The sequence below is a fragment of the Mauremys reevesii genome, linkage group 8 (genome assembly GCF_016161935.1).
Source record: "Mauremys reevesii isolate NIE-2019 linkage group 8, ASM1616193v1, whole genome shotgun sequence".
In the NCBI taxonomy this organism is placed as follows: Eukaryota; Metazoa; Chordata; order Testudines; family Geoemydidae; genus Mauremys; species Mauremys reevesii.
Genome location: NC_052630.1, coordinates 51611453 through 51639300, shown reverse-complemented (window position 1 = coordinate 51639300; position 27848 = coordinate 51611453). Strand labels below are relative to the sequence as shown.

General features: G+C 41.4%; 2 protein-coding genes across 7 annotated transcripts in view; one reads left to right on the top strand and one right to left on the bottom strand.

The window, feature by feature from the left end:
• RALGPS2 (Ral GEF with PH domain and SH3 binding motif 2) overlaps positions 1-27848 on the bottom strand; it is a 310247-nt gene that overhangs the window by 89447 nt on the left and 192952 nt on the right. For all 6 annotated transcript variants that reach the window (XM_039483899.1, XM_039483897.1, XM_039483900.1 and 3 more), the window contains 2 exons: positions 1265-1402; positions 694-784 (listed from right to left, as the gene is read on the bottom strand). In XM_039483899.1, coding sequence (XP_039339833.1) covers positions 694-784; positions 1265-1402 — 229 coding nt within the window. The remainder of the gene's footprint in view (positions 1-693; positions 785-1264; positions 1403-27848) is intronic.
• The window catches only part of ANGPTL1 (angiopoietin like 1), a 39041-nt gene continuing 17429 nt past the window's right edge, over positions 6237-27848 (top strand). The window contains exons 1-2 of the mRNA XM_039483904.1: positions 6237-6581; positions 26629-27484. Of these exons, the coding sequence (XP_039339838.1) occupies positions 26659-27484 (826 nt within the window). The 5' untranslated portion in view covers positions 6237-6581; positions 26629-26658. The remainder of the gene's footprint in view (positions 6582-26628; positions 27485-27848) is intronic.

The window sequence follows — 27848 nt, the reverse complement described above, 5'->3', positions numbered from 1 at the left end:
GTTCTTATATGAAAAAGTGTAAATAGGAGTGCCTAGTTTACCTTCGCTATACCATTCATTACTTTATATATCTTTATTACCTTATATCTCCTCTCCAAACAGTTCCATCTTTCCACACTCTCCTCATATGCAAGTCTCTCCGTGCCTCTTATTTTCATTGTCTACTTCTGTATCCCTTCTATTATGCTTAAAGGGTTTTCCAAATTAAAAAAACATATTCCGCTCTGCATTTAATTCTTTCTATTTTCACACCACCTAAAATTACTGAAATAGAGTAATGAAAAAAAATCTCTACTCTGATCAGTTTGTTTACTTTCTGCCTTCAACAGCATTTTGCAGTTTTACAGCAGAGTAAAGATACTATACTGGATTTTTTCCAACTTTAATGTTTAATTTTCTTAAATATCTATCCCTCAAACAATAACAAAATAAAATATTTAAAGGAAAAATTTAAGTCATGACTACTGTAGCTTATTTTCTAACTCCAGTTTCTTCTCAGTCTCCTTATAGTAAAGAGAGAGAGACTTATGGAAGTAAGAGTGTGGCAGTGTTGAGGTTAGATTTATTTACCTAAATGAAAGCAGGATCTCTTGCCTGCTCATTATTGTATTCAAGGTTTCTGTTACATAAAACTCACTTTTTTAAAAGGAAAAAGAAAAGGTTACCTAGTCAGTTGTAGAATTTTATACTTACTTGTAATTGTCATCTTCCACAAACTTTTGTAGCTCTTCTATGTATTGAACTGAGTTCAAGTATTTTTGGACATGAGGCAACAGAGGAATATCTAGAGAAGAGGCAATATATCAGTTATCACTATGTCAGTCATCGTTAGACAAAGGGAGTTTCTTGAAAACATTTGCATACAAGCAGATATTTCTCTTATTGTCTTTAGTTGGGGCCTTAGAATACAATGATCCCTCACCACTGTTTTGCAGTTTTTTGTTCCCCCTCATCCATAACCATGCATGGGCTGACCTCCCCTGCACCCAAGGAAGGCCAGATGTAAACATCTTCACTGCATGTATTTTGAAAATACAGAAGCGATAAGTAGAAGATAAGTAAGTCTCATTCTATCTCTGCCTGCTGACAGGACAGGATAACCCAACAATTCCAGAATTTGGTTTTAATAGGATTTATGGTTATAGATGGGAATGGTACATTAATTGGTTAAGACTTATTAAATAACAGCATGGTAGAAGATTAACATTTTATTTTATCAGTTGCCCTCAGTAATACTGCAAAATAAATAAATGAGCTAGATTACCATATTCACAGGACTGCTGAAAATCTGAGATTATTCTAAGTATGTTGTTCATTAAATTTGATCTCTGCTCGCTTTCCAGAATGCTCCCTGTAGATGGGTAAGCGGAGTCAATATACGTCAAGTCGGAGAGATAAATACCTGAATGAATAAGATTAGAGTATTTCCTTTATTTAATGTTTCAAATTTAAAAGAAAAAGCAATTAATTGAATTTGAATGTACTTCTGCTCACACTTACTAATGTGTATAAGGATCCACTGTGGCATTTAATCTTTGTCTTGCTCCAGGAGCAATGGAGAAAAAGCCCTGTGCCTGCAAGAGCTCTTTGCTGGTTTGTGCCTCAAGGAGGCACAAATAATATTGCTTGGAAATGCTGTGCCACCCCTTGGAGGAGTACTCCCCTTCATCACTTGTCCAGTGATTTTGCCTCACTCCTTTCTCAGCCCTTTTTGCAGTGAACAGCTCCAGCAGCAGTACTAGCCCAGTGAAATCTTTGTGCTTTTTGAGTGTAAGGACTTGCGTTCTCCCCTGGGGTGAAAGTAACTTATAGGACTTACCGATATGCTGGAGTCCTGAGTGGGGGCCTGGCCTCAACCGGAAGAGGCATGGCCTCAACCAGAAGAGGTGAGGCCTTTAAATCAAGATTTAAAGGCCCCAGGGCTCCATCTGTGGCTGGGAGCCCCAGGGCCTTTAAATAACCCCTCGAGCTACCAGCTGCAGAGGCAGCTGGAAGCCCCGGAGCTAAGGAGCGGTTTAAAGGGCCTGGGGCTCCTGCCACTGCAGGGATCCCTTTAAAGTGCTGCCAGAGCCCTGCTACCACTACCCCTACCCTGGGGCTCTGGCCACCCGAGCCCCAGGGTAGCAGCGGTGGGGCTCCGGCAGCACTTTACAGGTCTCCCCGCAGCGGCAGGAGCCCCGGGCCCTTTAAAGTGCCGCCCAAGCCTCGCCGCCTGAGCCCCAGGGTAGCGGCAGAGGGGCTCCGGAGGCAATTTAAAAGGTCCAGGGCTTTGGCCACTGCAGGGAGCCCCAGGCCCTTTAAAGCACCAGCCTGGGGAAGCCGGTTTGGTCTGGTACGCCGTACTGGCTTACTTTCACCTCTGTTCTCTCCACAGAGGCCAGGCACAATGGAAGGTTGGAAGCTTTCCTTGTGTATTATACAGGGACCAGGCACAATCTGACTTTTAGTCTTTGACAGTGGAAGCATATTAACATTTCAGAATCTTCAAAGTAAGTAAGTAAGTAAGTATCAAACTATGTGCAACTATGCCAGGTCTCAGCTTCTGTAATCCCAACAATTAATCATCATTCCCCTGACAAGCCTATAGTGGTATTCAACACAGAAGGTTCAAAAACATGAACTTTGTTAAACATTTTCAATGTGATACAATCTAATAAGGTGTAAATTTTTAATCAGAGGAGATTAACTAACCATTGGAACACTTTACCAAAGGTTGTGGTGATTCTTCATCACCAGCATTTATGAAACCACAATTGGATGTTTTTCTAAAAGATATAATCTAGTTAAAACAGGAATTATTTGAAGGAAGTTCTATGCCTGTTATATACAGTTATCTGACTACACAATTAGCTTCTGGCCTTAGAATCTCTGAATATTCAGTTCCTCCAACTCAGCTGTGTTGAAACAGACCAACAGAAAAATCTCCCCTTCTATCCCAGCAAAACGAACAAAAACTTCTCAAATTGCAGCAACAGGAAAGCGTTTGCTAGACAAAGAGTATACGCAAATTGAAATCTGATTAGGACACTTGGATTAACACCCTTTCCCCATACGTGATGGAACTAGGGCTAGTGGGGGTGGGGCTGCCACATCCCTGGGCTTGAAGTGGTTTCCATCCTATACAGGGTTTACAGTTTGCTTCAATGGCTCTCAGCACCCCCACTATACAAACTGTTCCAGGACCCCTGCCTCTCCCCCACACTTTGTAAAAGCTCTATAGGATCTTTAATGATTTTGAGTGTTTAGTGTCTTAATTCCAAGTCTCATCTTTAAAGCTTCCATCTTCTTCCTTCACCACTGGCAACTTCGTTATTCTCTGTCCCAAAGTCTCACAACTTTGGAGTTAAAGCTAGCAGGATTTAACAGCAGCATTAGTGTGTGGAAAGGAGGAGGGGAAAAAAGGCAGTAAAAGAAGACATCAAAGTTCATGTATTCCTCTCCATTTCCACTTCCAAAGCCTGTCCCAGTCCTGACCATTTATTGCTGCAACAAATGCAACACTATTCTCTCTCACCAACATGACACTTGCATCACATTTCCTTTAATCCCTTGCATGTTGGAAGAGGGCCCTCACTATCTACAAATAAGGTGGGTGAGGAATGGACTGTAAGGAGTGGAAAAAAGGCTACTGAATTTCATCTCCATCACAAGGCTGGCTGAGTTATCAATGCAAAGTGTCATGCTATGTGTGGGGTGGGTGAATTTCATTCTAATATATACATGCCCCAATATAGCCACACAATTTTTAAATTCATTTCACTAATAGCTTATTTGTTACACAAGAATTCAAAAGTGCTGAAAAGGTAGAACCTTGAGTTTTTCTCTATCGGAGATAGATGTAATATCAAAAATCTGTCTAGGGTAAGGGCATGATGATTATGCATGGGTTTTATCCCCTTGACATTTTGCCATTTTTTATTTATGATTTAACAGCAGGTTGCTATATATCATAACTATCCCTAATGCCTTTTCCCACTAAAAACCAGTAAGCAAAACTGTGCACAACTATGGGAAAAAGGAAAATCTTTATTTCTGATAAGTTTGAAGACATTTCTCTCCAATTCCCTCATTTTGGGATTCTGCAGTAGAAGATGCTTTTGTTTCAACTGCTCTTCTACCACACTGGTTGCATAGATCTCTTCTCTTGGTTGGAACTTTATGTCTTCTATTTACTACTTCTACATCTACTGCTGTTTCAGCATCTGGTAAGAGCTTCTCATGGTCTGCACATTTCACTGTAGGGATGCGCACACATACTTACACCCTCCCCTGCCAGGAGATATCCATATCATAAGAAAATGTGACTGCTTTGCCTACATTCTGCTCGCTATTCCGACTTTCATGTGACAATGCTAACACTGTAAATTTCTGAGCAGCTTGATGCTGCTACCACTTAAAAACAACCTGTTATAGAAATGATTTCCTTTCATCCCCAAGATACAGTCTGAAGTGCAGGACAGGCAATATTCAGTCCTGTAACTGTTAAAAGGCCCAATATAACATGACCCTGCAGGGTGAGAAAAACTTCATAGATTACCCTTGGAATGGGGAAAATCTCAGTTTTCTAATGAGACAAAGCACTTGCTTCTAGCCCTGGAAGGTCTCAATATATGCAACCTTAAATTCAATACTTTGTACAACCTCCTCCCCACCCCCACCCCCGCTATTTTAGGTAATACTTATGGGACTTCTAAAATTAGTTCTATTTTTCTTTTTTCTGAGACCTGTATAATTAGAGTCAGAGTAACCCAAAAATGTTTGGCTTTACAGGTGGAAGAACATTTAAAAAAACACTTCGTTGGAGCAGTGATTGTGCTTGTACAGCTCCTAACACAGTGGCGCTCTCAGTCCTAAGTGGGGCCTCTGGGCATTGCTCCAATATTAATATATAAATACAGTCTGCATGCACACAGAAGCAAGTTAAAAGCCTTCTGGCTGAAAGGTGACAAAAAAGTTCATAGAAAGTTATTAAATAGAATCTGATATACAGTCTAATTTTATTTTCATCTAATTTTTAATTCGGGATTTTTATTCTGCTAATACTAGAATATTAATTTATTAAAATGATAAATTAATAACAGTCAGCGATTATTATTTAATATTTATATTGTGGTGGTACCTAAAGGCTTTAACCATGTTGGGTTCCATTGTACTAGGCAGTGTCCAGAGATAGTCAATAAAAGTCCCTGATCTGAACAGTGTACTATCTAAAATAGAAAGAAGGGTGAATAATGTTTACTGGTTCAAACAACAGAGATTCATAAGGAAGAAAAGTGTAGTATTTGTTATAAATTTATGGATTAGTGAATAGATTATTTCTGGAAGGAGATATCTAAACAATTATTTCTTGCTCAAAGTTAAGTGAAAGCCTTTTTATCTTTAGCACAATTAAGAGTACCTTTCTAGAGAGCTCCTCTGCAAAATACAAGATCCTTGGACCTATTTATCAAATCTAAAACAATTTTAGAAGAAAAAAATAAACCATAAAATTTAATTAATTAGCCATTTCTGACAAAATTGACAACTACACTAAACAAAATCCCAAACTGAATCAACTCCTGTACACAAACTGTCAAGTGACAGAATTAAAAGCGGACGACGGTATCCTTCATTTCTTAAAAGCACGTAATACATGTGGCTTCTGCTTCTTTTAATACTAATCAGATGGCATCAAATATTCTAATACCTAACCCAACACCAAACATAGCTTTAACATTTTCCACATGTATCAGATTCTTTGTGAGTGTAACAGCTAAAACTGTTTCTTATTAAGTGAACTTCAAGAATTGAATGTGACATTCTGTTCAACATTCTTCTAGACTATAAATGGTTCATTTTTCCTGTTGTACCCAGTCAGTCTGCCTCTTTTATTCCTGGGAACACAAGTTGAGTTCATCAGTCTGAAAGAATCTTTCTTCTCAATGAAGCCCAGTACTGTAACAACTTGAAAGGCATCTTTAGGCTGTGAAATAAAATGTTAGTTTTGTAATTGCCTGCTGAACTCTTGCACAGACTGTTTCCATATAGTGCCCTCCTCCCTCTAACCAGCAAACAATCTTTCCTTGTCCATAGCTCTTCAGCCTCCGCCTGCCCTTTCATAAAGGCAATGACAGGAAACCCTAAGGAGTTTTGTTTGCTCTTCAGTGAGTTCATAGTGACATCAGAGGTGGGCTGAACGGCTAAGTCTAGTGCATGTTTGTTTAAGAAAAGGAAAACTGTCCAAGCGTACTGCATATGGAATCTGGGTCAGCTGTAGCTGGTTAGTGCATTTCTGCATGTGACAGTAAGACACAGCAGCTTCAAACACACTACTATCCCTTTTTCTGGAATAGAATACACTGGAACTTCAGTTATGTTTCTTAGAGAGATTTAGTTAGATTGATTTTTTTATTCTATTAAATCTGCAGGAAGACGACCAATTCCTTAATACAGTTTGGATCTAACAGGGCAAGAAAAAAAAGTTTTCACTAGAACTACAGATTAACAATAACACTGGTAACACAAAGAAGAAAAAAAACAAGTTGACTTCTGGATTTTCAATCTACTGTAGAAGCAAAAAGCAGCAGCAAAATTTGTTTTTGGTAAGTTTTCTATTTAAGCTTAATTGCAAATCCATACGTAAATTATTTGCAAGCAAGTCTGCATATGGATGTTGTATATATATGCACAATTTTGCATGAGATTGATACATTTATGTATATAATACTATCCTAAGAGTTATTTGACAACTCTCAAACATTAATTTAATTTCTGTAGCATCTGATAATAATCATTAAAAAACTCTATGACACTGGAACAGTTTAACATAGGGGAAAATCATGACAGCATGAACCAATTCATTTGTTTGAGTTGTTTTGAAATACTTTCTAGTCAAATTTTTATTCTACTGCATCTGTAAATTTTATTTTAGGTTAGCTTAATGACTTAGTGCACATATATAGTTATAGAAAACCAGCAGATAGCATAAAGAAAATTATTTAGTATATGCAGTTAGTGTATCTTGAACATAATGGGTAACACCCTGGCCCCGAAGTTAATGGCAAAGTTCCCACTGACTTCAATAGAGCCAGGATTTCACCCTTCACAGAGTGTACTGGTAGCTAGCACTACTAGAGCTAGAAAATGGATATCCAAGTAAAACCACTTTAGAAGAAAACAGGCCAGCTTAGTCAACAATTCAAACAGCTACTAATACGCCTCAATCCAACTAATATGTTTTATTAAGGGATTTTCTATCTAAGACTACTATTTGCATTTTCTCTATTAAACAATTATTCCAGTTGTACAAACAAACAAGAATGATATTAGTCATATATCAGTTCAAAATAACATTCAAACCTGTAACTTGACAATCAAGCTGTTTAAATCCAAATAATCATCTTTTCCTTTCCTTTAAAAGCTTTAACTATGTGTAATAAAGGATAGCTGTATGTACATTTGGCTACTGGTGTGTTCCCAATGCATCCACAAAACTACAGGACTAAAATTTAAGAGAATGAAAGTTAATTACCGAATGACTGGTTAAAGTGCAAAGCCCCTGAAGTGTTTCATAAATAATAGTGTGAATCCTAGTTTACAACTGCATTCATGCTAAATGGAGAAACACTTAAGGTTTTTATATTTGAAAAATCAAAATGGTTAAACTTGAAATCTAGTTATTAGGACTGAAGAAAAAAGCAGAATTAAAAAATATCAACAGTTTAAACAAAGTTTACACTTTTCATCTCTCCCTATGCATTTTTCAAGACGGATAAATACAAAAATATATTAAACTATCTAGAACAATGGAAAAGATATAAAGTAACTATTTGTATTTACTAATCCTCAGGAATCACCTGCAGATTAAGAGACCACAGAAAAAAAACCTAAAGTGAAATTTAAGTGTGGCAAAAAAAGTTTTTTGGGAAAAATAACTACGGCATAAAACAAAAGTCTTAGACATTCTTGAAAACCTGTTCAAATTCTTTAAAAGGTAAATGACTACTTTTTCTAGCCCTCCTCTGGCTCCCATTACAATATGCTATGGGGTGTAACCAAGAAAGCGGAATGTCACTGGAAAAAATCTACATTTTGTGTTTTTGAAAGTAGTCTTTACTACGGACACATTTAGTTACTTAAGGTCTTTGCTATACACATTTTAGAACAGTTCCTAAAATCTTTCAACAGCTGAGTCAATAATTCTGGAGCAATATAAAACTATATGTTTTTGGACCCTAAGCACTAGTTTTTTGCTCCGAAGTGTTTATTTTAAATAATCAGTGGAATATCAATATTTATAGTCAGAATATTTTGGACCTTTTGGAACATGTAGCTTCTGCCAAAAATTACATAACTGTTACCAAGTTTATTCTGACAGCAATAACTGGTTTTAATTTGCTGTTCCTCAGATGTGCTGCTATTAATCTGGTCTGTGAGAGGTATATACTGATTAATGAACCAAAACTTCTCAGAGCTTACCTACTGCCAAGTGCAAAATGTTTTCAATATCAGTTCTGCAGGGAATTTCTAAACATGCGCAATGCTCACCAGTCTAGTATTTCTGCTGTTAAAAAGTTACATGTAGGTAATGTAGTTGCAAACAAAAGCCAAAACTTCTGGCTACCAGGAACACAGTGGCTTTTGAATCTGAATAGCTTTAAAAAAGAAAAAAAAAGAAAAGAGGATTTCATTGATGTTTTTGCTAAATTTTCATAATATATGGCATGATAATCTTTAAAATCCTCTTCTGCTGAGAGATTTTTTCAATTTTTAATTTTAAAAGCAATTGTCAAGTTTCCCTGCTGAAAAAAAAATATTTATTTTAAAACACACCTGAAGATTTTAGCCTATCTTGAAAATAGCCTTCTGTTTGTCCTAAGGAGTATTTTGAGTAGAAATGCTACACATAATTCTGTTGTGCCACTATAGTGATCTGACACACAAAATACAACATTGTATTTTTACTGGATTCTAGTGGACACAGATTTAAGTAATCCAGTTATACAGTCCAAAGTAGAGGCAATTGCTGAACAACAGCTTGCCTACATGGGGAAATTTACCAGCAGAACTATACGAATATAATTATACCACTATAACTGCCCGTGTAGACACGGTTATTCCAGGATAAGAGTGGGTTTTTTTGGTCTAGTTTATGTCATTTTGAAAGCAACATAAAATAAGCCCTCTCCCCCAAAGCCACTCTTATTCTGGAATAAGCATGTCCACATGGAGAATTATACCAGGATGGTTCTGTGAGTAAATTTCCCCACATAGACATTCCCTAAGAGATTTTTCACTTCTTTTAACAAGGACAAAGCTGTTCAGATGTGTATAACAATAAGATGAAAAACTCATAATGTGGAAAAATAATTTGCTTTGTTAAAGAAGCACAGCTTTATTTCTTCTACTGTGTGTGTTCTTAAAGTATGTGCGCGTGTGCACCTAAGAATAACTTCCTCTTATTATTTAGAATGTGTCTAGTATTTATGACTGTATCTTGTTTTAAATGTGAACTCTGGAGAAAGTAAAAAAAAGCACTGATAATATGTTCTCCACTCAAACAAAGTACAAAAGCCTGTCCTCAGATATGCATGTTAAATTTCCATCAGTTTCAATAGCAGTAGCCTATGCATATCTGAGGGCAGAATCTGGTCCTAAAAAGTGAAATGAATTAGAAAAATCAATCATCCCTACTACGGAAATAAAATCTTTTATATCTTCAAATTCTATCTTCAGACACAAAATACAAGATGTAATTAAAATATACAACGTAATTAGAAGGGACAGAAAAACAGGACTAATTTCATGCAATTGAAAGACCACTGTAAATCTTAAATGGACAAAACTTGGAAAATATGTAATCTGTTAGACAGATTACATTTAGCAAAATGACTTAAACCAATGTACATTACAGTTTCTTCCATGGTTTCAAAATTCTAGTATGCTCAGTATGAAAACCACATCAGCTCAAATCAGAACAAACAGCTAGCTTTCTTTGTATACAATTCAATTATACCAATTACAAAATTATACTCTCCACACCTACCCCCATTCTGCATACCTCTGCCGGCACTGACGTATTTAAAAGACATACAGTATTTGTTTTGGTAACATGTCATAACCAGGGAGAAACCAATGCTACACTGCAAACTAAAAACTAGGTTGGGTTTGGATTTTTTTTTTTAAGTTGGTAATAAAGAACATTATTCCTAATTGAATAGCAGCTTTGTAATAAATAAACCAGAAGAGGAATTTTGAAACAAAAATAATTAAAGGTGAATTGAAATGCTTTGTCCTGTATTTCCTTTTAAAATTGAGTCTGAAAAATGTAATGGTACTCTAACTCAAGCTCTATTCACAGTACCTGAATTTTTCTGCTCTGTGTGGCTCGAAAGCTTGTCTCTCTCACCAACACAAGATGGTCCAGTAAAAGATATTATCTCACCCACAATATAATAGCTAATATTGAGACAAGTGACATTTTATTTGCTTGTCTGCAGACTCAGTAAGACACTACTGCACTAGTTTACATTCAGTATATTTTCTTCACAGTCATAAGGGTTCAGAACTTAAAAAAAACAACCCAAAATAAATATGCTACAGAATCTGATAGGAACAGCAGAAAAGTGCTGGGTGAATATACAGCTGACTTCCAGCACTACCTGGCCCCTTGTTTGAGATCTTTAATCTCTAGCAGGATACACGGGCACATTGAAACGTTACAAATAAATGCATTTTAAATCAGCGGTGTTGCAAGCTCTCTCTCTTCACTTACTTGTCAAGACCTGAGTTCAAGCCCTTGGAGTTCTATATTGCCATTTAAAGTTGCAGGCATTTCTAGACTTAGATATGAAATACAGATCCTTGATCTGCTTAAAAAGTCTATTTTTTTCCTATAACAGTTAATGACACCACATACATTCTTCAATCTATGACTGACTAGTAAAAAACCCTTTCATTTTCTATCTTATTTTTAAAATGAATTTGTCATTTTTAGGTCATACATTTTATCATCAATTTTGGATTTTTAAAGTTTTTAAAATACAAGTGTTTGAAAACATTTCAGTTTATCTTTAAATAAAACCATCTGATCTATTTATTCAAGCAAGAGATGAAGGCTACTTAAGAACATAATGTAAGAATGCCCATACTGCAACAGACCAATGGTCCATTTAAGCCCAGTATCTTGCCTTCTGACAGTGGCCACTGCCAGATGCTTCAGAGGGAATGAACAGAACAGGGCAACTATTGAGTGATCCTAAATCTCTGACTGCCAGTTGCTGGGACTGGACCACAGGGGATGAGACACCCCTTACATATGGGTATTGAGTTGCTTGGTGGTGTTTAATGGTAGAACATTCTCCAAGCAGTGCCTGTTACAACGAATGTGCATCCCTCCTAACCCTCTTCTCACCATTTCCAAATGATCCGAGGGTGAAGCTATATAATGGGGCACTGCACCCACTACTGCCTCAGTTCCTTCCACCACTAAGCCAGCGGAACCACAATAGGACTCTGAGAAGAAGTATGAATATGCATAGTAATCTTGAAGAACTCAAGTTACAAATTACCTTCATTTCTCCAAGCAGCTCTGCATATTTCTACTTATGTGTAGTTTGACAAATAGTGCTGAAAGCTCAGGATGCAGGACCAGAGAAAAGACAGTTACCTTTTCTGTAACTGGTGTTCTTTGAGATGTGTTGCTCATGTCTATTCCACAGTAGGCGTGCATGCTTGCCATGTGCACTGGTGTTGGAAGTTTTCCCCCTAGCAGCACCTGTCGGGGAGTGCCCCTAGTGACCCCTGGCATCTCCATGGCGTGGTATAAGGGGCGCTGCGCGCTCCCCCCACCCTCAGTTCCTTCTTGCCACACAACTCCGACAGAGGGGAAGGAGGGCAGGATGTGGAATAGACATGAGCAACACATCTCGAAGAACACCAGTTATGGAAAAGGTAACTCTTTTCTTCTTCTAGTGATTGCTCATGTGTATTCCACAGTAGGTGATTCCAAGCTATATCTGTTGAAGGTGGTAAGAGTTCACAAATTCTTGAGATGGTTTGGGAGACTATCACATAATGTGAGGTGAAAGCGTGAACTGAAGACCACGTATCAGCCCTACAAATGTTCTGGGTGGGGGCATGGGCCAAAAAGGCGGCCAACGAGGCCTGCGCTCTAGTCGAGTGTGCCCTCACAATTGATGGCCGGGGATTCCCACCAGGTCATAACAGGTATGGCTACATAATGTGATCCAGTGGAGATCAGCTGACCGGAGATCAGCTGACCCTTCATGCATTCAGACAAGGCAATGAACAGCTGCAAGGACTTTCTGAATAGTTTTGTCTGCTCCAGGTAGAAAGCCAGAGCCCGTCACACATCCAGCATGTGGAGGCGGCACTCCTCACTGGACACATAGGGCTTGAGGCAGAGGACCGACAGGAAAATGTTCTGACCCATGTGGTAGGCGGAGACCACTTTCGGGAGGAATGAAGGATGTGGGCAGAGCTGGACCTTATCCTTATGGAACACCACGTACAGGGGGCTCGGAGGACAGGGCCCTGAGTTCTAAGACCCGTCTAGCTGACATGATTGCCATCAGGAAGGCTACCTTCCACAAGAGGTTCGACCAGGAGCACGTAGCTAGCAGCTCAAACAGGGGGCCCATGAGGAGGGCCAGTGGCACCAGGTTCATTGTAGGACTGGGGGCCTGATGTATTGGAAGAGACGATCCAATTCTTTAAGGAATCGGCCAGTCATAGCATGGGAGAATGGCCCTGCACCGGTGGGTGGAAGGCTGATATAGCCGCCAAGTGTACCTTGACGGACAAGGGCGCCTGGCCCTGGGCCCTAAGGTGAAGGAAGTAGTCCAAAATGAGCTGGATCAGGGCAGCCACAGGGGAAGACGCCCCACTCATCCACCTATCGGGAGAACCGAGACCACTTTGCCAAGTAGGCTCGTCGCATGGAGGGTTGCTTGCTTTCCAAAAGGACGTACTGAACCCCCTCTGAGCACGTCCTCTTCTCCCACGTCGTGAGGTGGAGTGCTGCTAGGTTGGAGTGGAGGCAGCGGTGCTGGTCCTGGGAAAGCAGGTCCGGGCGGGATGGCAATGGCGGGGCAACTTCCAGGCCCATGAGGGTCCCATACCAATGCTGCCTGGGCCATGCTGGGGCAATCAGTAGGACCCGGGCCTTGTCCATCTTTATCTTTTCCAGGACCTTGCCTATCAGTGGGAATGGGGAGAAGGCATAGAGAAACCGGCATGACCAGGACAGGAGGAAGGCATCAGAGATAGCACCCCATCACAGCCCCCACCCAGAGCAGAACTGGGGACAGCGACTGTTCTGCCGCGTCGCAAACAGGTCGACCTGGGGAGTTCCCCACCCATGGAAGTCTATACACCACCTCTGGGTGAAGAGACCACTCATGTTGAGAGGGGAAGTCCCTAAATCAAGCGATCCGCCCGCAAGTTCCAGGAGCCCGGTAGGTGGTAGGCCTGTTGGCAAATGTCATGGCTATACAGAAGTCCCACAGCCTGAGGGCTTCCTGGCAGAGGATCGGGCCCCGCCTTGCCTATTGATGTAAAACATCGAGGCCGTGTTGTCCGTGGGAACCCTGACCACCCGGCCTTCCACGTGCAACCAGAAGGCCATGCACGCCAGCCTCACCGCCCTGAGTTCCTTGACATTTATGTGGAGGGCCAGGTCCTGCGCAGACGACAGACCTTGGGTCTGAACATGCCCCACATGGGCTCCCCACCCTGGGTCCGATTTATCAGACATCAGTTCCATCGACAGTGGCGTGCCTGTGAACGGGACCCCCTGGAGCATGTTCCCCGGGGAGGAACACCATTGTAGGGAGGCAATCACCAGTTCGCCACAGTGAGGACTTTGTCCATCCTAACTTTGGCCTGGGAGAATGCCGAGGCCAACCAGAGCTGGAGGGGCCTCATCCTGAGTCTGGCATGGTGGACCACATACATGCACATGTGACCCAAGAGCTGGAGGCACGCTCTGGCTGTTGTCACTGGAAACCTCGTGACTGTGTTGATGAGCCCTTTCAGGGTCTCAAACCTGTCCTGAGGGAGGGAGGCTCTGGCCGACGTGGCATCAGGACCGCCCCAATAAACTATGTGGGGGGTGGTTGGGCAGGGTGGAGGTAAACTGTATAACCCTGGGAGATGGTGTTGAGGACTCATCAGTCCGAGGTCAGCCATGACCACTCCTGGAGGAAAGCACCAACCGGTTGGAAAACGGAAGCTTTATTGGGGGTGGATCCCTGATGAGAACTGGCAGGGCACCACCGGGCATCCCATCAAAACTGCCGTTTCCCTGCCTGCCCGCCCCCTTGGAGGACCCAGGCTGGGGAGCAGGCCAAGACTGCCTCTGTGGGTGTGTCTTATAGTCCCATGCCTTTTTATAAGTGGGCTTGTATTTAGAGTGGGCGGTCTGGGCAGGAGCCTGCTGCGGCTTAAACTTAGGTTTAGTTGGAGCCAGAACACAGAGGCCCAGAGTCTGAAGTGTTGTGAGGGAGTCTTTCAGGCCATGCAGTTTTATATCCGTTTGGTCCACAAACAGAGCTTTGCCATCAAATGGGAGGTCCTGCAAGGTCTGCGTCTCACTAGACAGCCCAGAGAGCAGGAGCCACAACACCCTTCTCATGGACACCGTGGAGGCCGTGGACCGTGCGGACATCTCCATCGCATTGGACACTGCCTGCATGGTTGCCCTGGCAGTCGCTGTACCCTCCTCCACCAGCTCTTTGAACTTCTTCCTGTCATGCTCCTGGAGGGAGTCCTCGAACTTGGGCAAAGAGCCCCACAGGTTGAACTCATACCGGCCCAGGAGAGCCTGATGGTCTGCCACCTGTAACTAGAAGCTCGAGAATGAATAAATTTTCCCTCCAAGTGAGTCCAGCCACCTTGAATCTTTGTTTTTCGGAGTAGGGGCTGGTTGGCCCTGCTGCTCCCTGTGGTTGACTGACTCGACCACCAGGGAGTTAGGGGCAGAGTGGGTGTATAGGTATTCATGTCCCTTGGTGGGCACAAAATACTTGTGTTCCACTCTCTTAGAGATGAGGACCAATGAGGCTGGGGTTTGCCACAGGGCATTTGAAATTTTTGGCACCCCTTCGTGGAGAGGCAAGGCCACCCTGCCCGGTACTGAGGGGGACAGTACGTTAAACAGGGAATCCGAGGGCTCCTCCACCTCCTCTTCCTGGAGGTTGAGGCTTGATGCCACTCTTTTTAATAGTTCTTGGTGGGCCTTAGAGTCCTCCTGCGGGACGGAGGGGCCGTGATCGCCTCATCGTGGGAGGGCAAGGAGGCCAGCACCGTACTTTGCATGTCCACCAGCACTGGAGGATCCACCACCTGGTCAGTCTCCGGGCACGGTGTCAAGGATGTATGTCCCACTGACTCCTTCCTTGGAGGCCAGGAGAGGGAGGCCAATAGCCCTTCTGAGGCTCCGGATACCAAGCAAACCCCCACCGGGGTTGCGTCGGGGGCCACAGTGCTCATTGGTACCGTTGCGCCGGCCACGGGGCCCAGCGCCACTGCACCTGCTGTGGCACCGGGGGAGTGGGCTATTTGGCCTGGCTGGTCTGACCCATCAATGGATGGCTACGAAGGTAAGCCGGGCTGACCTACAACCTGACACTGTCCCTGGACCGAGAGGAGCGGTGCTGACCCTGAGACCGCGACCTCGACGTGGAGGACCGGTAGCGTTCGTAACAGCTGCTTGGCAATCAGCTCTGAGGGATGGATCCACGATGGTGACTCACCGGCGATCTACTCCTGGGGCTGTGGGAACAGTGCCGTGGCAGGGTCCTGGAGCGAGACGATGAACGGGAATGGCATTAACGTTTGTGTTGCAACTGGCTATGATAGCCCCTCCGAGATGAGGAGGACCTTCATCGGCTCTGCCTCGGTCCCATTGGCGTTCGCTCCTCAATGCGGAGCAGTGCCTGAAGTCTCGGTTGGATGGAACCCAGCCTGACAACCAGGTGGGCGTCAATGGCGACCTATGTGGACTACGCATGGAACAGTCACTGAGCGGCAAATGGCGTTCGGAACGTTCCCTCGACCGAGGGCGACTGCAGAGATCCCAGCAACAGCTTGCCTCTGGAGCGTGGGGCCAACATTGGCAGCGCCCCGGTACTGGCATGGACATGATGTCCCGGACCGCCTGCAGGGCCTCCGGACATCTGGGGAAGCCTGCTCCGACTGGGACGGGCTACTCCACTCAACTTGAGTCAGAGGCCTAGAGGCTGGTAGGGATCAAGGACTGCCCAATACGGGTCTAGTCTTTGCCCCAGATTTACTCCGGTGCCGCGGAAGAGAAGGCCTCTTCTTAGCCTTCTTGGTGTGCCCCACGGACGGGGAGTGGTACCGACTAGTAGATGGTGTCAGGGGGTCGCTGGGCACCGACAGCATGGTGTCCGGTGGTGACTCGGAGTGGCGTGTCAGAGTTGGGGTCAATGCCAACTTAATGAAGATAGTCTGGAGCCTAATGTCTCTCTCTCTTGGTCCAAGGCTTAAACGACTTGCAAATCTTACAGCGATTGCTGAGATGAGTTTCACCCAAACAGTGTAAACTGTCTGCGTGCAGACTGGCATCGGGCATCACTGGCATCGGGTACCTACAAGTGTCACACCACTTAAAACTCGGGGCGCAGGGCATGCCCCAGCCCGGGCACACTAGCTAAATTAAACTAGAACTAATCGGGTACTAACTACAGGTCACATACACTGAACTAACAAGAGTTCTGGGGACAAGCTACAGCAAAGCTGGAGAAAAGCACTACCGAAGCACCTTCACTGGCGGCAAGAAGGAACTGAGGGTGGGGGGAGCATGCAGTGCACCTTATGCCGCACCATGGAGGCACCACTCCAGGAGTTCCTAGGGGCGCTCCCATACGAGTACTGCTAGGGGAAAAACTTCCAACACCGGTGCACGCGGCGAGCACGCACACCTACTGTGGAATACACATGAGCAATCACTTGAAGAACTAATTAAATAATGACCGAGGCAATGCTCTGCAAAATTTGGCATCACCCTTCAAAGCTACATTGAGAGCACGTATGTATGTATTGACTTCCAAGTAGCAAGCTTGCAAATTTCTCCAATAGCAACATGTTTAACACAAACAAGAAATGCTCTAGTAGACTGAGGCCCTACAACAATAGGCTCAGGAATTTCTGCTAACTTGTAACATTCAATGATGCATTGTTTAAACCATCTGGAAATAGTCTGATCAGAGTGACTCTCATGATTCTTGACAGAAGAAACAAAACCAATGTAGATGATTTCCTAAAACTCTTAGTTCTATTTAAATAATATGCAAGAACCCTTCTAGAATCTGAAGCAGGTAACACATTTCCCTTTATTAGGACATGGATTTGGGAAAAATACTGGTAAATTTGATTTCATGTTAATCAAAAAATTATTTTGGGTAAAAATGTGGGATCAGGTCTAAGAACCGCCTTAACTTTATGAAAAATTGTAAACCATTAGGACATGCAATTTGCTCACCCTTCTGGATGATGAATAATGAATATTGTTTTATAAATAAAAGAATGAATACTCTGCTAAGTGTTCAAAAGGGGATTTCATGTTAGATAACCCCTTCATAAACTTTTAACTTATACTATGCACAAAAAGCAACCATATTTTTGTTGATGGTAGCTTAAGTTGAGACAGCTGCCAGGTGAACTTTTAAAGAACAACTGGACAACTCTTCAGATTTTAAGTCCATTAAATACTCCAAAATACAGGGAATAAAGATGGACTAGAGAATCATATTTTCCTGCATCCAAGCAACAGATCTAGACCATTTAAAAAAGTAACACCGTCTAGCAGACACTTTTCTAGAACTGAGCAATACATTCTGCACTAATGAACAGGGCTGTTCAAGATTAATCAAAGTCCAATAGCCAAATTAAGAGGCTGAGAATCTAGATAACGGAATTGGCCTTGTTGCTGGAACAAGAGATCTGGAGACAGAGGGAGATGTATGCAAACCCTGTCTGACAGCTGAAGCAAATCAATGTTGGTTTGGTCAAGCTGGACCAATCAGCATAATTCATGCTGCTCTGACCCGACAAATCTTCTGTGCTGCTTTCTGAATTAATGGAAAGGGGCAGGGGAAAGTATACAGAAGGCCCCATTCCCTAATGCAGAAAGACAACATGCGAGGTGGAATGACTGTCCCTTTCTGCCTTTAAACAGAAGAGAGAACAATTTTGGCTGAACCTTGTAGCAAACTGGTCTATGTAGGGGCAACCCCAGCTGGAGAAAATGTCTTGCACTATTTTGGACCTTTAGGGACCACTTGTGCATCTGAGAACTGTCCCTGCTCAGACTATCTACCAGCACATTGCCCTACCTTGCTAAATACAGGGCCACCAGATAGACCAGTCCCATAATTTGACTGCTTTGGCACATAATTGGAAAGTGTAAGCACCTCGTTTGTTAGATGTAGCACATCACAGTTGCATTGTCCATCACTATACCTGAACAACCTTCCCCTCTATATCAGGAAGGAAATATTTGAGAGCCAAATGAAGGGTTGTTCACTCCAACACATTTATAAGCAAGCTGGTTTTCTGAAAAGTCCAGTATACATGAATTGTAAGACCACCTAAATGTGCTCCCCATCTATTGTTTAAAGATCTGATGTTATGGTGACTACTGGTGAAGGGGGATTGAACAGATCATCTCCGAGAACATTTGATCTGTCCATCCACCTCCTCAACAAATTTAGAACATCTTGAGGCATGGTGACAAAATCTGAAGTCTGTCTAGATTGTGTTTCTAGGCTTGAGATATCCAGTGCTGCATCAACCTCATTCTGGGGTCAGCAAACAGAATTACATAAGTGGTAGTAGCCATGCCATGCAACCAATGAGACCCAGGCAGATCACTTTCTGGGTTTGACAAGTTCATGTTTCCAAAACAGACCACTATTTTCAGAAAACTGTCCTCTGGGAGAAAAGCTTTCCCTACTACCAAGTCCAACACAGAACCTATTAAAAGAATTCTCTGGGTTGGACAGGGATTCAATGTTTTGACATTCAGAAGCAGACCCAGATCCAAAAGGAGGGAGGTTATAACCCTGATGTAAAGAAACAGACTCTTGCATGCAGCAGCCTTCAGCAACCAATCATCCAAATATGAGTAAACAAAAATACTATATTTCCTAAGATGTGCTGCTACCAGAGTAAGGCACTTAGTAAAGATTCTTTGCACAGTGGACAGCTCAAAGGGAAGGACTTATTGGAAATACCATTGTGCTACTATGAAATGAAGATATTTTTGATGACTGTTGGACAGAAATCTGAAAATATGCATCCTTTAAATTGAGAGTTGAGAACCAATTCATAATTTTAAGTGAGGGTATAATGGAGGCCGAGTTAACATAAGAAATCAAATATTCTAAATGTATCTGTTCAATTTTCTTAAATCTAAAATTGGATGGAAACACCCTCCTTTCTTCTCTACTGGGAAGTACCTTGCATTAAAACCCCTGACCCTACAGATGTTTGGGTATCTTCTTGATAGTTCGCATCAGGAGCAACTTTTGTACTTCTAAAAGTAGAATAGCCTTGTGAGAAGGTTCCCTGAAAAGGGTAGGAGAAGGGAAATTGAAAGGGGGTAATTTTTCTGAACTGAATGACACAGCCCTTCTCTATAATTTCTAGGACCCACTTGTCCTATGTAATAAGTCTCCATTTGTTGATGAATCGGGATAGCCTGTCTCCAAATAAAGGAAAGGATAGATGCTTGCTGATTGGTCCATAACTCTCAATCCTAACATCAAAACCAATGCCTGGCATTCAATTAAGACAAAGAGGAGGGAGCAGGTTGTTTCATCCTATGTCTGGATTTTCAGACCTCTTTTTTATGCCGACTCTGGGATGAAGATGTAGCTTGCTGACAGTACTGCTGACAGCTGTGACTTGAGGAGAATGAAGGTAAAACTGTCTGAGAGCAGAAAGAAGGCATAGAAGGACTCCTAACATAGGGCTAAAGACCCAGTGACTGTGCAGTGGATCTAGTTTCCTTCAGTTTTTCCAACAGTTCAGTTGTTTTGTTGCAGAAAAGACCATCGCCTTCAAAGGGGAGATCTTCCACTTTAATTCTTGTGTTCACAGCAAGGGAAGAAGAATGCAGCCAAGCATGCTCCTCAAGGTAACTGTGGATGCCAGTGCTTTGGTGGAAAAGTCCAAAGCATCAAACAAAGCCATTAGACCATACTTTGTCACATTGTCCTGCTGTGAAAATAGCATTCATGTGCCTTCTTTTATCATCTTGGACAAACACAGCCATCTTTTCTCATGGACAGAACTGATAATAGGTCATCACCGCCTGATAACTAGCCATCCTAATACTTAGAGAACAGACAGGAAAAAAAAATCTCCCCCAAGTGCATCAATCTTCTTTCCCTCTGTGTCAGCAGGAGTGGAGTGGGCTTGGCTGGACCTAAGCCTCTTAATTGGCAGCAGCCATCACCAGCAAATTAGACACAGGATATGTATGGAACTAAGAAAACCCCATCATAGGGTAGCTGATCCTCTTTCCAGAAAAGTGGACAAAGTGTATGGCAAAAAGCAGGAGTTGTTCAAACAGTCTTAGCAGGCTGTGAAGGACCAACCAGAATTGATATGACAGCCTATTTCTTGAGGTAGCCCAAAGAATGTTGAATACCATATGGGAGGTTTCCTCCATGGACATCAAAAGCAGGCTTAATGTGGATGCCATCTGATCCATCAGGTCACAGAACTGTAAAATGTGTTCAGAAGGGGAAGAAGCAGAAGCCACACTCACATGTTCATCTGGTGATAAATTGGGGTCAAAGTCAGTATCCATTTGTTCTGGTTCAAAAAGAGGAGCTCTCTCCTCATCTTCCTCTTCAGATAGTGTATCAGGCACAACTTTCTGAGCTGAAGACAGTCCCAGTGCAATCGGATCCAGAGATTTCTGAGCTATTGGATCCTTATCAGATGAAACTTTGTCTCCCAATCCATAAGAAGACTGATTAAAAAATTCCTTTGGTGGAACACAATAGGGCTGTGGAGTCCAGAACTGCCAGTCTTTACAAAAGGAAACATACCTTTAGGAGGGGCAACAAAGGAGTCGGGGAACCCTGGCTGAGTAAACATGAATTGGGATGAATCAGATCTCTTAATTCTTCTAAATAAGGATCCAATCTTGGATCCACTGCGGACTGCACCAGCTACAGCATCAGACCTCGAACGCAAAGAGAAATAAAAGGTGAGAAAAAGATCTTCCTTGATGACTCTGTAGGAGTCTCAGGACAAGGTGGCATAGATAGATTCAGAGAAAAAACTAAATCTCCTCTGCTCTTCTCTTCATGAGAAATGGATACAGATCGCAGAGCAGGTGAAGCCTGTCTCTTCCGTATCAACTGCCCCTCAGTCAGATCAGAGAAATATTCAGACATGGAATGGTGCATATCAGCCATCACAGTAAAAGACCTCTTTGGATCAGAGGATGGTCCCTGAACAGGAGTGGAGGACAGAGCCAATCCCATAAATCTGGAGAGTACCAGATCTGGAGAAATACTCAGCTCCACATCTCTGGTCTTCAAAGCTAAACCCAGAACCAACTTGGATTTCAGAATTGGAACCGCAAAGGCCACAGAGTAGGATGGATTCTATAAGTCTGATGTATCAGGTCTGACACTGCTAACAGTGGCTGTCTTCTCTCTCACATTCTTCCTTGGAATCACTACAGCTGGAGCCGATGACATGGCTCTAAGATCCTTAGCAGGCAGATGGTCTTTTCCCACCAATAGTGCCTCTGAAGCCTTGACAGCTTTAACAGAAGGATCCTGAGCCAGAACCAGTGAAAATCAGAATAACCTGAAACCTTTAAGAAGCTTAGTCTTGCTAGAGGAAGCCACAGAAGCAGAAACTGGCCTGAGGACTTTGGATTGAACAATCATTCAAAACAAGGTTTAGCAGCTAGAACTTCCTTAAGTAGAAGCACTTGCAGTTCATTGTGCCTCTCTGGATGTGAAAGTCCTGAAAATGAACACCCACAAGTATGACCTTGGCCCAGGCATGTCAGGTATCTAAAGTGGTCATCCTATGCAAGGAAGACAGCTGTGTATGAAGCACATCTCTTAAATCCCTGGCTTCTTCTTTGGCTCCACCATTACACAGAAGCAAGCCTACCCACTATACTAAACTGCCACTTATCACTATACTTAAACTAAATTATACGCTAACAACTAAAAGCTCTATCAATAAAGAAAATTCCCAAATCCAAACAGACTGAAGCAGTTCACTTCTGTCTGGTGCAGAGGTTGGAAGGAACTGAGGCAATAGAGCAGGGATTAGCAACCTTTGGCATGTGGCCCGTTAGGGTAAGCACCCTGGTGGCCGGGCCGGTTTGTTTACCTGCCGCGTCCGCAGGTTTTGCCGATCGTGGCTCCCACTGGCTGTGGTTTGCCACTCCAGGCCAATGGGGGCTGCGGGAAGCGGTGCAGGCAGAGGGATGTGTTACAGGGTCCCCTTATATAGCCTCATCCTCACAATGTTCAGAAAGGCTGAGGGGAGCAGAAAGGAGGGGGCGCACATGCACTCTAATGGGCACTGCTTGGAGAAGGTTCTACCATTTGGCGAGTGAATATGCAGAGCCACATGAAGAACTTTTTATTACAACCTTATTAGGAACCCCAGCTGTGTCAGTCAACATCTGTACTGAATTGCTGAATACCACACACGTAGGGGAGCCAAAGTTTTCACAGTTGGAAGCTTCTGTGACAGCACACAAGTTAACAACGAAGTCTGTGTCTCAGAAGGAACTCATCTTTGCATGTCTATAGGCACATCTTAGTTTCAGACCAGCTGTCCACACAGCAGAAGGTTTAAACATTTGTTTAATTTAGAATTTTGGAGTTCTAAGACACAGCTTGAGCAACTGTTGTCATGGTTATTCCATTTTAGACCATTTAATTCCTCTTATGGTCAGACAGAATGTCTATGGCCCCACTCCTAAAAACACTTAGGTATGTTTGTAACTTTACTCATATGATGAGGAATGTGTGTGTGTATATATATATATATATATATATATATATATATATATATATATAAGTTCATTAAAAGAATGTACAAAAGTAGACTACAGCAGAATATCTGAATGGACTAGGTGCTTTATTGCAGCACATTTGCTTTTAAGAAATTATATTACTTGTATTTCAGAGAAAAATACAGTATACCAATTTTATTTCCATTTGTTCAATAATTTTAAAACTTACTTAGGTTGTGTCTTTGTGACAACCCTGGATTCCATAATATTAATATTTTAAAAAAGTATTTACAAGACTATTTTTGAAATGTCTGTGTGAAAACAAAGGACCAGAACATAGTTTTTATTGAGTTCATATTTTTAAGGTCTCCTTCACCCCAGTTATAAACATTCATTTTTAAGGAGAGTTAGGAGAGCCAGGCTGGGATTACAAATTTAGTTTGATTAGTTCAATTGGTCAAGGGTCTGTTGAGAAGTACAGTATATTACAGAAAATGGCTCTGATTTCTGATATTTTTACCACGACTCACCTGAAAAAGTTTACCTCAAACTTCCAACACTAAGCATTGCACAATTGGCTAAGTAATTACACATGTGAGGGAGGGGATTATCTTCATATGGTTAGACTACACAAATGAGTGATTTAGTGTAGCATAACTCTTCCTATCTGACTTTTTGTCCTTTTCACTAGGACTACCCCATAACTTGTCCTGAAATACGCCATGACAAAAAACGTTGCTGTTGTCTACTGACTTCACAGACAGTGTACCTTTAGCAGTTATTTATATATTTAACAAAACACCTACACAAGTTCCGCTTCTGGAAAAAGTATTTAAAATGGTGTATTTTCTGTTTAAATGTTGTTATTGACAATCACTTGTTACTGTGTATAAATTGTGAAATATGCAGGAATATAAAAATTTACATTATTTCAATTAAATTTTCACTACAATTGTCTTTTAACAGTGGCTATTTGTTTGAAAAATAACATTTAGCTCTGCCAGTCTAGTGAGTCAATAAAAAAAGACTAGAAATATATGCCATAATACTTTCTTGCTGGCTAAAACAGAAAAACCATGTAAATATTCAACATTCTGGTTAAACACTGAAGGTCTTGATTGTTAAAAAATGTGAAATTTGCAAAATCAATTACTCACAAATTAGGAAATACCAGAATTAAGATGACTAAAGGCAACCTGAATTCTAACACCTTGTTCAAATACATTGTGACCTTTCAATTATATGACCACATATTATGTTTTCCTGCATAAGTCATCAATATTTTTTGAAACCAAGACCTTCAGATACGTAGCACAGAGCTCTACAACTTAAGATAAAAGAGTAATTGACAGAAGAAATAGACATCCTGTATATGGACCAGATCATAGAGGGAACCTGACAATTTACCAGTCGTTTACACAGCTATTTGCTAGACAACAACCCTAACATCAGTGAGTAGCATAAGTAAGACAAGAACTTATGGCCACCTGAATCCCAGCCCAGTGTACTTCCTTTAGGCTAAAGGGCATTTTTTATAGGTGAGGAATTTCTGTCTCTTTCTCTCTCCGGACTTTGCCAGTCCTGTTGTGGGTGCGGAACAGTTGTTTCCATTTAGGGACTGCCCAGTGAAAATGGGGATGAGTGGGGTATCCATTGTACCAAGGGTTACCCACCCCTGTACCATAGGGTACTCACCAATTTCCCTCCTGACGAGGATTGTGTCTGGGCTGATACTTCTGCACAAAGCGTTTGTGCAAAAGTGGCAAGTGCAGCATGAAACCAATGAACGTCTACTCAGTTTTACTCTGCTGCTCTTCGTAAGCCACACAGAGACCATTGTGCAGTATTGTGTACAATCTGCTAATATTAGGCTGAAGAAGAGAGAGAGAATAATTTCAGCTCCGCCCATAGCTGAGAGAGAGAGAGAAATCTCCCTGACAAAAGTGAATCAACTCCAAAGCCACCACCTTTCCACAAGTCAATTAGTCAAAGATAATGATAAAAAATAGTTAATTTATTCTGGGTCTGAATACCACTCGCTATTTATAACAACAAATACCAAAACAAGAGAAATGGGAAAATTTAATCAATAGTCCTCAGATTTTTCAATATATTCTTACTTCTCTACATAACAGTTTAAGCAAACACATTATTTTAATGTGTCAACTGTTACTCTTTTAAACATATATAGCTGATAAAGCATGTTTGACATTTTTACAGATTAATGGGTTGCTTCTTTACAAGTTATCTGGAATAATGGCAAATTTATCATAAAGATGTTAGGAAAAAAGGACAGTTTATTAAAGACTTTTTTTTTAAATGATTGGTAATAAAAATCCCTTAATACTCTTTAGGACACCTAAAAGCATGCATAAAACTTTAACAAATACTCCTATTGCTTCTTCACTTCTACCAGAATGTAGTCCATTAACCACCATGTTTTGTGAAAGGTAAATATTAACCTGCTGAAGAAAATATAATTTGAAGTACAGAACAATTTGTGGGAAGTTGTTCTTTTCCCCTTCCCCGCCCCCGCTTTTTACAATCATGATTTGTAGTTTTGCGGTATGTTTGTTTTATTATACCTCAGAGTAGAAATCAAACTTTTAGGAGAAAAAGTCACAAAAGGCAAACATTCTTTGCTAATTAACTGTTTAATCAGAATTGTCATTAAAATAATGGGCTTGTCCACAAGGTGCAGTAATGTGCACCAGAGGGGTATGAATTCTTAAGTGAACCAACATGTTGCACGCTAACTGGCCCGTTGTAGACCCTGCTCGCAGGCACTCAACGTTCCCTAGTGTGTAGTGGTCAGTATTAAACATCAAATGATCCCAGACACTACATTCTAAATATTTAGTTTTACAAAAACAAAGATCACTTACTTGTTTTCATTCATATATGAAAAAAGAATAACATTTTCATCAGGTCAGGGCATATGATCTCACAGCTAACCCTATCATTACCTTTGCTTACAAACCAAATTTACTTGAATACATTTTTTTCAAAGTAAAATTATGACAACCATGTTAGGGAGATCTCCAAAGCCACTAGTTGTAAATCTAGCTGTAGACATAACTATAAAAATATATAGAACTAAGGCTAATATTTTGCAAATTACAAAAATTGTTTCAACCTCAGATTTTCTGGAAAGCCCAAATCAAGATTTACATTTTTTTTGGCTACAAAAGTAATTACAATATTTTCCTATTTATTTTAATATTTATAAACTTATGTAGCCAGGCTTATGATCAAATAACTACTTTTATCTGAATACACTGGAGCTTGTTTTCTGAAAATGTATTCATTCAAATTAATGCTAAAACATGTCTACTGCTTGACATCTTTCAGGTCTTGATGCTTCAAGAAAGGAGATAAGTTGTTCAATGCAGTGTAAGTCCAAATAAATATGTAATTTTGTGATAATTAAATTTAACATGGTAAGAAAATCTCAGTTTGGCCAACATCTAATGTCTCAGTTGTATTTGTGTCATAAGTAAAAATGTGTGCTCTTCCGTGATATTGCATGATATAAAGTAAGGCCTTAAAACTGGATTCTGATTAATTAACTTTCTTTCTATTTATCCAATGATTAGTCTTCTGAAAGCCATCACATTCATCTTAAAATGAAGATATCTACATGGACTTTAGGTATGCTATTATTCCTACTGCTGTCTACAGGACACTGCACAGAAAAGTCTAAACTCAATAAAATATCCCCGAAGAGGCACCCTCGTTCAACAGATGGTGGAGAGGAAGGAAAAAAATGTGGTTATACGTTCTTGGTTCCTGAACAAAAAATAACAGGGCCAATCTGTGTAAACACCAAAGGACTAGGAGCAGATAATAGAAAAGATGAAATCACAAGGATGGACATAGAGAACCTGAAGGAAGTATTGTCCAAGCAGAAGCGGGAGATTGATATCTTGCAGCTAGTGGTGGATGTGGATGGAAATATTGTGAATGAGGTAAAACTGCTGAGAAAAGAAAGTCGTAACATGAACTCCCGAGTCACTCAGCTCTACATGCAGCTTTTGCATGAGATAATCCGAAAGCGTGATAATTCACTTGAGCTTTCCCAACTGGAAAACAAAATCCTCAATGTTACAACAGAAATGTTGAAGATGGCAACACGATACAGGGAGCTTGAAATAAAATATGCAGCACTAACTGATCTTGTAAATAATCAGTCTGTGATTATCTCTTTATTGGAAGAGCAGTGCTTGCAGATACTGTCACGACAGGACACCGACGGATCTCCTCCTCTTGTTCAGGTGGTGCCACAGCACATTCCTAACAGCCAGCACTATACTCCCAGCCTTTTGGGAGGTAATGAGATACAGAGGGACCCAAGTTATCCTAGAGACAGAGACATAAGGCCACCACCTGATCCAGCTACTTCCCCTACAAAAAGTCCTTTCAGGATACCACCGCTAACTTTAATCAATGAAGGTGAGTTGATTAACATTATGTCCAAAATAAAGAGAATGTCATGTAAACAAATAGGCAACTCTCTTACAATGCTTACTTATAACTAGAGTGGAATGAATAATTAAAAATGAAAAATTTATTCAGCAAATTCAACCTCTTCTGATGATAAATAGGTTGACAGCAGCTGTAGATTCTCAAATTTATTTGTCAAATAATTTCTATGACTAATTCTTGACCTATAGATAACATGAGAACTTTGCTGCAAGTATTTAATATTTGAAATTGAACCTGTGTAGGTAAGTCTCACTGGTTACAGGTTGTAGAGAACTACTTTTACTTCCAGACTGGATGAGCATAAGTTGGAAACAAAATTTGATTTCTGGAA